The sequence below is a fragment of the Solanum lycopersicum genome, chromosome 12 (assembly GCF_036512215.1).
Source record: "Solanum lycopersicum chromosome 12, SLM_r2.1".
NCBI lineage: Eukaryota > Viridiplantae > Streptophyta > Magnoliopsida > Solanales > Solanaceae > Solanum > Solanum lycopersicum.
The window spans coordinates 10,999,431-11,013,003 of NC_090811.1; the positions used below are offsets into that span (position 1 = coordinate 10,999,431).

The 13,573-nt window shown below is 33.6% G+C and overlaps 1 protein-coding gene across 2 annotated transcripts; it reads right to left on the bottom strand.

Annotated features, from left to right (window-relative positions):
• Positions 1 to 2,263: 2,263 nt before the first annotated feature.
• Positions 2,264 to 11,052, bottom strand: LOC101267777 (uncharacterized). Of its 2 annotated transcripts, none has more exons than XM_004251949.5 (5): positions 10,602 to 11,052; positions 9,523 to 9,624; positions 8,646 to 8,787; positions 8,467 to 8,513; positions 2,264 to 2,693 (listed from the first exon to the last, which is right to left on the bottom strand). In XM_004251949.5, exons 1-5 carry the CDS (start codon positions 10,686 to 10,688, stop codon positions 2,472 to 2,474), a joined length of 600 nt encoding a protein of 199 aa, XP_004251997.1. In that variant the 5' UTR covers positions 10,689 to 11,052; the 3' UTR covers positions 2,264 to 2,471. The 2 variants fall into 2 exon arrangements, with proteins under 2 accessions (XP_004251997.1, XP_019067168.1); XM_019211623.3 differs by having other exon boundaries at positions 2,264 to 2,778.
• Positions 11,053 to 13,573: the final 2,521 nt, after the last annotated feature.

Sequence of the window (13,573 nt, forward strand, 5' to 3'; positions counted from 1 at the left end):
GATATGACACTATTTCTAAATGACAACAGATAACTTAATTGAGATCCAACTTCATATTTTCCAACAATTTTATGATCAATAAAAATTGCCACAATTTATTGGAACAGATGACTTACACTGATATTTAATTCACTCTAGTATTTCCACAAATAAGAGTGTTGTTACATTTTGCATGCATATTAATAAAATTATTTACCATGAATAATAATAAAGCAGGATATATAAGTGCACCAATTACACTATGACATGATATTTTCTAACTATTTTAATGAGATCAAAATTGATCTTTATGTTGTGCAGTCTTACAACCATTGGGGTACTATTCATTGGAATCACTTTATAATCATTTAAGTCCTAGAATTTTCATATAATATTTATTGTCTACCTAGGCATAATAATCATTCACTATACGTATTCAAGTTTTTCAGGTATTGTTAGATTGAAAGAAACATCATTGCATCTTCCATAGGAGAATACATCTCCATATAATAATGTCAGGGTTTTTGTGGAAAATCATTAATGCACAAGCCGTACTTTATATTTTACGATTTTACTTAGGCATAATAATTCATTTGTATTCCACTGACATTATACCTTGGTATGTGGACAAAATAAATTCAGAACATCACTTCTTTTTTCAAGTGAAATAAAATATCATGAATTGTATTTTCTTTGGCCAGTCATTTATCTGTCAATTCTCAATAGATTTATCATCAAGATCTTCATCACTTTTATAATTTTGAGCGCTATATTATATTTAAGATATCATTGACATTTTATTTGATATTGATTCTAATGAGACATAACTTGTCGAACTCTCTTTATTTTTGATCATTTTCTGATACGTCAACCTTTGCCAAGATTTTATGAAGTGTTATGTCATGGTGCTTTTTCTAAAGCACATGTTTCATTATTATGACCATCTTGATCATTTGTTCCTTTTTTCTTCAAGAAATTTTATCTATCGAATCAATTAATCTATCACACTTCAGATGTGATATAAATTATGTCTTTCAAAAGCTTTTTGTTAGAGTATTTATAACTGAATTATATCATAGGATCAACGCATATAAGGATCATATCAATGACAATTTATTAGAGAATCTAATATTCAATCAACCTTATCTGAGGATTTTCATCTTTCATTATGTAATGGTGAAGTAATGTAATAATATATCATACATTTAAATTTCTAGATGAAACTTATTTGGTTACAGACAACTGTCATTTACCAATAGCTCCTCTACACCTACAACTCTATGGTGGCTGAACTTCAAGCCCTTAGACAAGGCCTTGTTTTGGCCATAAAAGCTTAATCTCACCCTTCTTGTTATCAACTGTGATTTCACAGAAGTTATAATATGTCGTCACATGGTAATATATTTTATACTAATATTATTGTTGAGTACAAATTTTTGATGCAGCAACTACTGGGAGAAGCACCACCATCCCACATCTTCATGGAGTAGAATAAAGTGGTTGACATGCTTAGCAAAAAGAGACCAAAGTGCATAGCAGGTCCTTTTTGGACTAATATATAGTAGTAATATTTTCCTTTGACAGAAAAAAGTTCTTTAAAAAAAAAACTATTACCACTACACCTCTTACAGTCACATATAGGGGTGGAACTTTGATTCTTTAGTTTGATTCTATTGGGTGTTTCGTTTTGATAAGTGTGCATCAAATTGCGAACTAAATTGATTCAATTTGATTTAGTTCAGTGCTTTAAAATAATTTTTCCGTGCGAAATACTTAACGAAACATTAAATTAAAATAATCAAATATATATATATATATATATATATATATATATATATATATATATATATATAAAATGTGCTGGATTGTTCAACGTGTGATCTGAAACATTACCAACCCAGAATTGTCAACGTATAACATGAAACATTTAGGAATTAGGGGCTAGGGTTCCAAAACTCGGTTCAAAAGTAAAACGTTTTGGGTAAAAACATACAAGTGATATAATTAAAAAATGTTTCAAATTTATTTAATAAATATTTGATTCTTCGGTGCACTGAAATTTTATGACCCTTACAAACCGAAAACTGAAATCGAAGAACCTAACTAGTTCGTGCAGTTCAATTTTTCAGCTTTCGGTATCTATGTCCATCCCTAGACTCACATGTTTTCTCATTGCTTGATAGTTTTGTTGATGCAATTTTGTGAACTACTCTTGTAAGCTTAGACTAAAAGTTTACATGACCCTTCTTCCACTTCATTATGAGTCTGCAAGTAGAAAGAAGCCTTTCCAAAAATATAAGTATGGGAGCTTGGAACATGTGTAAGTAGTTTTACAATTGTTTTCACTAAATGTAATATTTCATTTAAAACCAGGATACATAACCCTCATTGACGAACCAACGATCCTCGATAACATTATAATAATAAATAAAAGGATCCATCACATCCAATATCATCAGAAGAAGAAGTAGAATTACATGTCAAATGAGGCATTAGCTTTTTATGCTGCCAAAGAATCTAGAAAGCGGCAAAGGACCATCAGCTTCATCGTCGCTTGTAGACTGCTTCAACCTCGACCTCAACTGATGCTTCTTTTCTTTCTTCCTTCTCTTAGACTTGGATCTTGATTTTCTGGATTCTCTATCTTCATCGTCAGAACTTGAAGATTCAGATGATGAGCTTGAAGAGCTGGAATCGGAATATCTCCTTGAACGCTGAATCAGTTTAGGTAATATACATGTGTCATTCAAATGTAGTACTCAATCACACAAGTCCATTCTGAAGATCTTCAAATATGAACTGACAGTCCAGAGAAACAACTTATAAATTCTTAACACAATATGTACCAAGTAATTAAGCAAAAGTTGTTGCATTCTCTCTAGTCTCTAACAAACTATCTATCCTGGAATAAAACATTAGGTTTAGTTTCTTGTACTAATACCACCTACCAGTGTTTTAGACTAAGAATCTCTCTGACCCAAGTACCCTATGTATTATATTTAATTTTTCCTTTGTAATTCTTGATAACAAAAATGGAAAATGCATCTGCCATTTCCTTCAGTTAGATGCATACTGGGAACATAGATATCTGTCTAAAGCAAAACTTACAAAAACGGAAAAACAAACACTCAAAAATCCAAGAATTAGTTCTGATTGAAGGTCCTCTATTTCTACTTATCTACTAGGTCTTTTCAATGCATTCTTACTGATCTTAAAGGTACCTTAAAGCAAAATAAATTTCAGATGAAAGAAATGACGGGCAGCTATATCAGTTACACACAGAGCAAGTATTGAATGGTTGCCATAGGGAGATTGTTGAGCAGAGGGCAAAATGAAGACGAGTAAGAAAGTGGACGAAAAGAAGAGTCAGGACCAAAACAGGGAAATAAGAAAATGCTTGACAGGAGGGAGAAGAAAGGAATTTCTCAAAGATTCTTGGGTCCAGAAAGATATTGGGGAATTTGAATGCGACAGCGGGAAGAATATTGTAGAGATGAGACAAATTTCTTATCTAGACACAGTCGGAGGAGACATTTCCAGAGGGCCCCCAAATTCCTCTTCCCAGGCTCACATTAAACCATATGCCCATCTTGCTAGATGGTAGTAGGATGGAAGAAGTTGAAAACCTTTTCAGATCTGAAAATATGTGACAGAAAGCATGCAACTAAGTAGAACTATCGGGGAACTGGTGGAGAAGTTTATCAAGTCCAAGGACACCCACACTTCTCTTTACCAGGAAGTTAAATCTGGTAGAAATGACTGAAGATGGAATTACTAAGTGGTTAGGAGGAAGCTGAGGGATATAACGAAGGGCTGCAGAGTTAGCAATGAAATCAGTGAGATGGATTTAAACAAGCAAGAAAAAATTGAAAGGTAGGGGGAGTGGACAAATACGACAATTAGCCAAGAGATCAAGATTAATGGTGTTGCGGCTAAAAAGGTTGACTATCTGCCACATTAACTTTCCACTGATTAGCAAAAGCTAAAACAAAGTTTGAGGAAAAAGAGCAAGTAAAAGAGCTATTAAGGGCTTCTATATACAAGGCATAAGGAATTGGAGAGGAGACTTAAATTGGGGGTGAAGTTAAGCAAGTGCGAGTAAATAAGAGAGTGCCCCAGATAAAGTTCTTGGAGGAGGAAGTATCAGAGGCAATTAGTAGCTACGCAGAGGACAAAGGGAAAAGTACCAGGCCCTAACGGTTTCACAAGTTATTTTGTCAATGTTGGAGAGTAATTAAAAGAAGACATCATGAGTGCAATAAAACATTGAATTCTACAAGAAAATTTGAAAAGAGTATTAATTCTTCTTTAATTGAAATTATTAGACAGGGCATACAATATCAAGGATTTCAGAGCTATTAGTGTTTTTCTTTTGACTTGAGGTCTTAGACAGCACCATGTCAATGACACACATACTTAGAAGGAACAAAAAAAGAAGCTGGATGTTTGTTTGATTCCAGATGAAGTAGTGAACTCGAGAATGAAAAATAAGAAGCAGAGCCTTGCAAGCTGAATTTAGACAAGGCATATGACCGTGTCAAAATGGAGCTTCTTGGCTGCATAATGAAAAAATTGGCTTCAGGGACAAATTAAGATCGTGCATCCAATTTTGTATATCCATGGTTAAGTTCTTAGCTTTGTGTCAATTAAATCCCCCAGATTTCTTCAACAGCTCAAAGTTTTATAACAAGGAGAGACAATTTGTTCTCTAAGTTGTACATATTAGTGATAGGGACACTCTTATCATGATGATGAATGAAGTAGTGATTGAAGGATATCTGAGGAGATGCACAGTCAAGGAAAGGAAGGACAGTTAATAAATTATCATTGGGTGCAAGACACAAGAAGAGAGCAGCATGGAATGCAGTGATAGAGAAAGTAGAGAAGAGGTTACAAAATAGTAAAATAAAAACATGAAAAGGGGAGGGAGACACTTCCTAAGAATACTTTGTCCAAAATTTTGACCTATTTTGTATTTAATGTGCCGATCAACATAGCAGGAAAGCTAAAAGCAATTGGGAAGAAACTTCTTATGTAACTCAAAAGGGTAGGAGGGTTTAATTTGGCAATTGAAATTAGCCACTCCTTCTATGAAGGTGACGGGTTCACGAGATAAAAGACTCGAGGGTATTCAATAGTGTCATACCTACACAAATGGATAGGATGGTACAGCACGTAGGATCAAGCATGTTAGTGAAAGATTATTTTCAATGAGTATGAAACATAGGGGGTGGAAATTGGTCATATGAACATGTTGAATGGTGAATCCCCAAGGGCGAAGCTAATGTGAATATTACGTGTCCAGACAAACAGTAACTTTGGTCAAAACTTTGTATTTTGTATTAACAAAATCCATTGAATATGTAAAAACTAATAATTTAGAACCCAGTAACATAGAGGGATTAGAATCCCGAACCCATAAACTTCAAATCTTTGCTCGGTCTCTACATATCCCTATGAAAAGAACAACACAAGGAAGGGAGAACTTCTAGAGGGATGTCACACTTAAGGCGTAAAAGGGCACCACATTTGGTTTCTGCAATGAAGAATTTATATGGTGATAACCTTCTACAATGAACTTCCCAACTATCTTTACACAACAACAGTTGCACAAAGATGGCATCAGTAGCCTAGATTGGCAAGGAACAGGGAGATATGGTACTACAGACTTGTAATGTTAAAAGGAAACATGCAGAACCAAAAAAAGAAAGGAATACCAGTTGGAATACTTGGTCATTCATCATATATCAAATATATTTTGTACAACTTAGACATAGTATCATACTTATAATATATAAAAAAAAATAGATGTTAGAACTACATTTCTGATATCTATTCCTTTTTCTTTTCTTTTTTTAATTTCAGAAAATATACACGAAAATCTATTGTACAAATTTTTTTTTTAAAATTACCACACCTTTCGGAAAATTACATCTGGTACCCATTCATAGCACTCTATACAGCTTTTTAAAAACAAATTACTTTTTTTATTAGAAAACTAGAAACAAATCACATCCAAAACCTAATCACCCAAGGTTCTTACACACTCTCTCGTGGAGAGAGTCTTTACTTTCACTCAGAAGCGTCCTCCTCGTTGTTATCACGCGAAGCAACAACGGGTGATCAAGTTCATATGTTTCTCGTAATAAGTTCACTAGGAATGTTTTACCCACAAATCCTTTACTTGCAATAGTTCTTCCTTGAAAGTTTGTTACAAATTCCAAGTTCCCCAATTTTATACTATTTGTCAATTATTAACCTAAATCAACGGTTTACTGGTATACTTATAGTTTACTATGTTAAATATAAACCTAGATTAACAGTATGGTTGTATATTTAAATAGTATACTATTTGTTAAATATGAACCTAGACCAATGGTATAGTGAACAAGGAATGAGCAAGAATTAGAAAGATTGATACGTAAAAATAATTAAAAAGAGATTTGAGAAAGAAAGTAGAAGATCGCTGTCCCTCAAAGTGGTGTTTAAGCTTATCTTCTGTTTCGCTTTTAGAAGGCTGTTGTGGTGGTATGGGCAGGCTTGTAATTTTGATTAACTCAAGTTTGGGGTTAGTAAGCGCTGAATATAGGTTTCACTATTTGAGAATTCCCTCCTTTTTGCTTTCCTTGTATAAGGGAGTACTTCATTCCTTCCAAGTACAATTTTTCCGTCTACATTCATGATTCAATATGAGAAAAAAGTATATAGACTATTTGACAATTGCTAAGCTATTTTTCATGGAAATTCATTAAGGTCACCTGCTATAGCATATTTAACATTAGACAGACATATTAATTAAAATTAGGACATCTTGAATCTTGATAACTGATGGCTAACAGATTAATTAAGTTCAAAATTTTAGGTCAACCAATTACCCCTGCAGATGCTTATTGAAGTACATATGAAGCTCTCAATTGTGAGTTTGAAGATTCGCACGTGTCAGTTTTACCTCATATACTCAAATATAAGTTCCCTTATTTTAATTATTTTATTCTTTTCAGGTTGTTAAATGTTTTTTATATGTCTTTCATTCCAAAATACTCTAATAATTACCTTGTCAAACTTATTATCATGTACTTTCTTCCGACATGTTATGTTACTACAACATAGTCCGTACCTTTAAGACAAGAGAAGTAACAATCAAGAAATCAGGGCCAACTCACTTCTTCGGGTGATTTTGTAAACCCCAAACGCTTCCTTGAGACCGAGTAGCCAAAAGATTTGTTTCCCCACTTCACCGATGTTGACACAAACTCCCAACATTTTGGTTGAAAGAAGAGAGCTCAACCACGAGAACTACTCTCTCTGTTTTTATAACTCTGAAATCAGTCCAACTTGTGCGCACCTCGACTAATTCCACGAGATACATGTCACCTCCCACCCACAACAGGTACCAGCCAACTCATTCCTCCAAGGCTAGGAGAAACGAGAAGAATCACATAGTGGCTTTGTCTCTGCTGGGACCTAAACCTACGACCTCATGATTCTCAACCAAATTCATTGACCAATAGGACACACCCTTGGGTATAAAATTACTCTCTTATCAAATGGGACCAATCCAACATTCAATCTATCACATTGAAATTTCATCATGACATATATAGGCGGAATTGTAAGCATTTATTTTAATTACAGTGGACTAGTAAATATTGGATGTTCTTATAAAATAAACACAGCTCAAGTTAACATAATAATAGGCAGACTCAAGAATCCTTTAAATCTCATTAGTAAGTCTGCTCAAGGATTCATTCTGCAACAGAAGAAAGCAATGAGGAAAGAAGACAAATCTTCACCCTGATGCTCCTAAATGAATCTCTTTACTTCATCAAACAAAAAAAGACAATTCTTTATCTCAGCTGAAACTAAAATTTCCTACTCTTTTGGTCTTCATTGGCCACAGTATATTTAAGTTAAAGGGCTTAGTGAAACGAAAAGGTGCTACTAGAAAACATGAGACTAGCAGGAGGTCCTGGCCATGACATGGAAGGAAGAGACCCCAAGCACCAATGCCCCCACTCCCAAATCCTTAATTGAAGACTTCAAATCTAACACTAGAGGAACCCCTAATCGACCAAAAATGGGATTAACTGATTCTTACTGAAGATACAAGTGGGTATTAACACTTTTAACTAGGGGTTTCACTGTTTTCAGTCGCATAAACTTTTGTTTTTGAAACTGGTAATGTTGAAGTTACATAAATTATTTTTCTATTAGAATAATTACAGATTAAGTTCTGATCCCAAAAAATAGCATTTGGTTTCATTATTTATGAATGCAAACTATACCGAGCCAAGCAAGACAATTCAGGTTAGCTAGAAACTTGCAAGTTTAGTATAGCAAAACCAATAGAATTCAAAACTCCTCGAGCATTGATGTTTCTTTCATGGTATAACAAGACAAACATGCATAATCCGACCAAGATTGTAGTAGTTTTTCATTCTCACAAGCAAAGAAAAGAAAAAAGTCTAGATTGAAAAAAATCTTCACCTTTCTCTTTTTGCTTCTCTGTTTCCTAGCATCTTTGTCCTTCTTATCTGTAAAAATGCATTTCACCATCAAGAACGAACCGATCTAAGTCAACTAGAAATTTGACACACACTAAAATATAAAATAACTAAAAGAACTAGAAAAATTGATTCCCATTAAGAAATTTCAGAATATTTTACCCTTTTTGCGGCTGTGTTTACTGCTGGAATGATTCCTTCCATGAGAGAGTTTGCTGGCCCTTTCAGCATCTAGCTGAGCCCTGTATTCCCTCATCATTTTATCTTTGTCTGCTTCTAGCTCTCCTTTTCTCACTTCTTCTTCCTAAAAGAATATCATTAGTATTATGCATCAACAAATTAAGACATGGAGCGGGAAGAAAAGAACTTTAATATCAGGAAACAATGTAACACGCAATTGTATGATCTAAGTGGATCCACACAAGAGCCAATTTATAATGGATAGTCCAAAATTAGTACCCCCGACCCCAATAAAGGAAAGGGAGCTTCAAATATGCATTTTTGAGGGAAAAAAATAAGTCATTTGCAAAATGCAGAACTTCTCCAACAAGCAGATTGCTTAGCATCCAAGGGTGTCGTCCAATGGTCAACGTAGTGGGTGCAAACCCTGGAGTCTGATTTTCAAAAACTTGCAGAAAAAGTTTATGCAATGACTTGCTAGTTGTACTTAACCACCTAGTGAAAAAAGCAAGGCCATCTAAATACATTGCATCTTAGCTTATGCTGGCCTAGTCGTGTTTGCAAAATATCAAGTATTATATACCATAGCCAAGCATACTTAGTTCCTCTTTTCCTATAATTCTCCAAGGTTCAATTCTTAAGTGTTGTCATTCTATCTTCACATATCTCTACAATCATTAAAGCCAATCACAACAGTGTTTCTTGCAACAAATTCAACCATGTTCTTATATAACTGTAGTTTGATGTAACAGCTACTGATCAAGAATGAAATCACGCAGCCCAACTAAACAAACCCGGGATATGCAAGCCAAGATTATGTACACCCTCATATGACCATCAAATCGGTTGAGTATATTACCTTCTGTTTCTGTTTGAACTCTTCCCAGGTAACTGTATGAGATGTTTTGAGGCTTGCTAAACGAGCCGCATGCCACTCTGGTGTATGAAAAGAACCATCCACCTGCGACAGTCCTCATCAGACGAAGCACAATAAACTAAGAAAAATACAATTCTCGACGACTCCAATGTACTAAATAGAAAAAGCTAGCTCAAATTTATAAACTCTACGAAAAATGTTGGAGAAAAATGTAAGTACCAAACACAAACTAACAGAACTAAAGTTAAAACTACTCAGAACTAATTGAACTTCAATTGTCTTATACGGTCAATGAAATAATTTTTCCTTATCTTTAACCATCATGAAGCTCAATCAAAGACTTACACTTGCATTTTTCAGATAGAGTTTGTTTAAATGGTTATGTGATTGTGTCCCCTCACATTATCAATGTCTGGTTATCTTGAACCGGGGAAGATGCTCTCTCCAAAGAAAATAATTTTTTAAACCAAAATGGAGAAATTGTCCGCGCCGCACTTATTGGCAGAAGTAATTTTCCTATAAAAGTATAAAGACTCTTTCTCCATATCAGTTACTCCAATCAACACTGAAACATTGTTGTCAACCACTCAAGCTTCATATGCAAAAATAATTTCCAAAGTATGTCACCAACTTCTAAACCAACCAAACACTGGAAATAGAAAATCATTTTCCAAAGTAACATACTTACATTCTCTGCCACACCAACCAACTTGAAGCACATAATTTTACATATGTCACCAACTTCTAAACCAACCAAACACTGGAAATAGAAAATCATTTTCCAATGTAACATACTTACATTCTCTGCCACACCAACCAACTTGAAGCACATAATTTTACACAGCTAACCACCAAGTACACTTTGGAACCAAAAATGATAAAATAAACTCCAGAAAACCTCATATAAAGCGATACCCATGTGCAAAAACAGCACACACACATTCCCAAATGGACAAACAAATTCCCTTTGACAAGAAAATAAAAGTTCAAAACAAAAAAAAAAGAACTTTAACTCAAATAGTATTAATAATTAAAGAATAATAGTGTGAAAAGGGACGAACCATTCCATCATCAACTTCATCAGGTCCACCTGAGCTAGAACCCAACCTTGCTCGCTGCATAGCTTTGTAAGCTTGATTTTTTCCCATTTTTTTTACTTTTGGGTTCAAAATCAAAAGGGAAAACCCCCAGTTCAGAACGAACAATTTCAAGAGCAAAAAGAGAGTAGTTGTGGCATAAAAAGGAAGATCTTGAGGAAACTTTATAGGTTTTGGGGTGGACTTTGAGATGAAAGGGTTATCAAAACACACGATGATAACAGATTGGTATAGATCTTCTTTTCCACAAGCAAAAATACAACAATTTGGGAATTACCGGACTTGAAAGATGGATAGATTTTATTTGACTGTTTTTTCAGCTATCGTGTTTTTCTGGGGGGCTTTTTGTGGCCCATATCGAAACTGTACAGACCAACAAAGCCCACAAATATTCATTTTTGATATGGTCATTTAATTTAAAACAAATTTACTAAGTTTATGTCTTTCTAATATAACTATAGATGTACGTAATTGAAATTGAAAAGTTGTATCAATTTTTTGTCGAAAGTATGATACTTCTCTTATCTGACCCTGACGCAATATATATTCAATGATACAGAACCACATTGAAAGCACGTTATAAACACGGAATAGTACATTAATGATTTGTTATTATTAATTTGATCGATATTATTTAATTAAGTCAAGTAATGATTAAATAAAATATGAATTAAAGTAATCGAAGCATGGTAGTATGCCGAATAGTCAAATAATGACTATACCAAGTACTATCATTATAGAGCATTTATCTTTGTGTAAATTTTGCATATAACATTTTTTATAGTAATATTTTCAAGCTATAGCATTAGATTTTGATTTTCAATATATGACATTTAATATATCAAGTTATAACATATTATTATAAAAAAGTTTGATTTAAAATAAATGAAAACATTTATTTCTTAAATAAAATAAAAAGGAAAAAAACGGTTATATATTAATTGGTAAGTGGCACGAATTGTGGAATTTAAATTAAATTTAATTAATAATGAATAATTAACAAATTAGCACATATTAAGGAATTCAAAAAAAATTAAAATATTTAGTTTCCTTAAAACACTCAAATTAGTTTAAATCAAATTAAAACATAATTTTTTTCATTTTTGTTCTCTCTCTATCACGTTTCTCACTCTTCATCCGTGTTTGCAGAATTTTTACTCCCATTCTTTTCTTGACTGATCAGATTTTTTTTTTGTTGTGAAAACATTGTGTTTTTTTTTGTGGTGGACAATAACTTATCAATATTAATTAAACATGGTGGAAGATGGAATGCGTGATGTTGGTATTTATTATACTTTTCTGATTTGTTTTTAGTAATCTTTGTTAATAATAAAGTTTGTGATGTTTTTGTTTCACTGCACATTTTGGTAGGTAAAACTTATTATAAAAAATATTATGTACAATAAAAAATGTTATATACGATTTTTTAGACCAACAACATGTTAAATTATGAACATTTATTAAAATTGAAAATATGAGCAAAAGTTATTTTTTTTTAAATATGAAACAAATGGATATTACAGTGTGTTCTTTTGTATTTCAAATTCATTGTATTAAAAGTTTTGTAAGATTGTACGATACTTATTTTTTTTGTCAAAAATACTCCATTATCATGCTTCAATTTTCCATGGATGAACTTGGACAGAAGTTAGAGAAGATGTATGTTTAGAGGGAAACAGAGAAGATGGAAGTTTGGGGGAAAAGTGTATGTTTATTATGAGAGTATCACACTTTTATACAATACAGAAAATATAGAAAATATCTAGAACTGTGTAACAAGAAATATAACAAAATTAAGGATAAACTAACTAGTTTTAACTAACTAACTGCATTAACTAACTAAATGATTGTGTCAACTATAATTATCAATACCCCCCCCTCAAGTTGGAGGTGTGGAAAACACAGATAACTTGCTTAATGCTGAGGAATGTTTGATTCCTGTCAATGTCTTAGTCAATATGTCTGCTAGCTGGTCATCAGAACTTATATATTGCAGCGAAATGAGTCCTGTCTTAAGTAAGTTCCTTACAAAGTGGCAATCAACTTCAATGTGTTTGGTGCATTCATGAAATACTGGATTTCAAGCTATATGTAGAGCCGACTGACTGTCACAATACACTTCAATAGGTGCAGGTAATGTCAATGTTACTTCCTCCAATAATCTCTGCAGCCATACCAGTTCTCCTGCAACTTTCCTTAGAGCCCTATACTCTGCTTCTGCTGAAGATAAAGATATAGTCTCTTGCTTCTTGGATTTCCATCTAAGTGGGCTGTTCCCTATCAATACAATATAACCACTTACTGATTTCCTAGTGTCAGGGCATGCAGCCCAGTCAGAGTCACAATAAGCTTTGACACAATACGATTGTTCTTTAGACATAAAGATCCCTAGAGTAGGGTCTGTCTTAAGGTACCTTAATACATGAAAGGCTGCTTGTAAATGTGGCTCCCTAGGATCTTGCATAAACTGGCTGAGATGCTGCACACTGTATGATATATCCATCCTAGTATTGGTTAAAAAATTCAGCTTTCCAATAAGTTGTCTATAAAAGAGTGGTTCTGTTAAAGGTGTTCCTTCTTTGGCATGGAGCTTTACTGCAGCATCAAGTGGAGAAGTGCAGCTATTCATACTTGCAACCTTGTAATGCTTCAACATATCATGAACAAACTTTCTTTGAGATATTATTAGTCCATCATCTTTGTAGAGAACTTCCATTCCTAGGAAGTAATGTAACTTTCCCAAATCTTTGATCTTGAATTGATCATGTAAAAAGCTCTTAAGTTCCTCAATCTCAGAAACATTGTCCCTGTTAGAATCACATCATCTACATATACAGCAACAAATATGCTAGAAGTTTCAGACTTTTTATGGAAAATAGAATAGTCATTCAATGAGTGAGTGTAGCCTTTTGAATATAAGGCTTCAGTTAACTTGG

Excerpts from the sequence above, each read along its gene's own strand:
- LOC101267777 (XM_004251949.5), bottom strand. The coding sequence starts at position 10,688 with ATGGGAAAAAATCAAGCTTACAAAGCTATGCAGCGAGCAAGGTTGGGT. Across the intron at positions 8,514-8,645 it reads TAAACACAGCCGCAAAAAGG|ATAAGAAGGACAAAGATGCT; the intron begins GTAAAATATTCT and ends GCATTTTTACAG. Across the intron at positions 2,694-8,466 it reads AGAGAAGCAAAAAGAGAAAG|CGTTCAAGGAGATATTCCGA; the intron begins GTGAAGATTTTT and ends AAACTGATTCAG.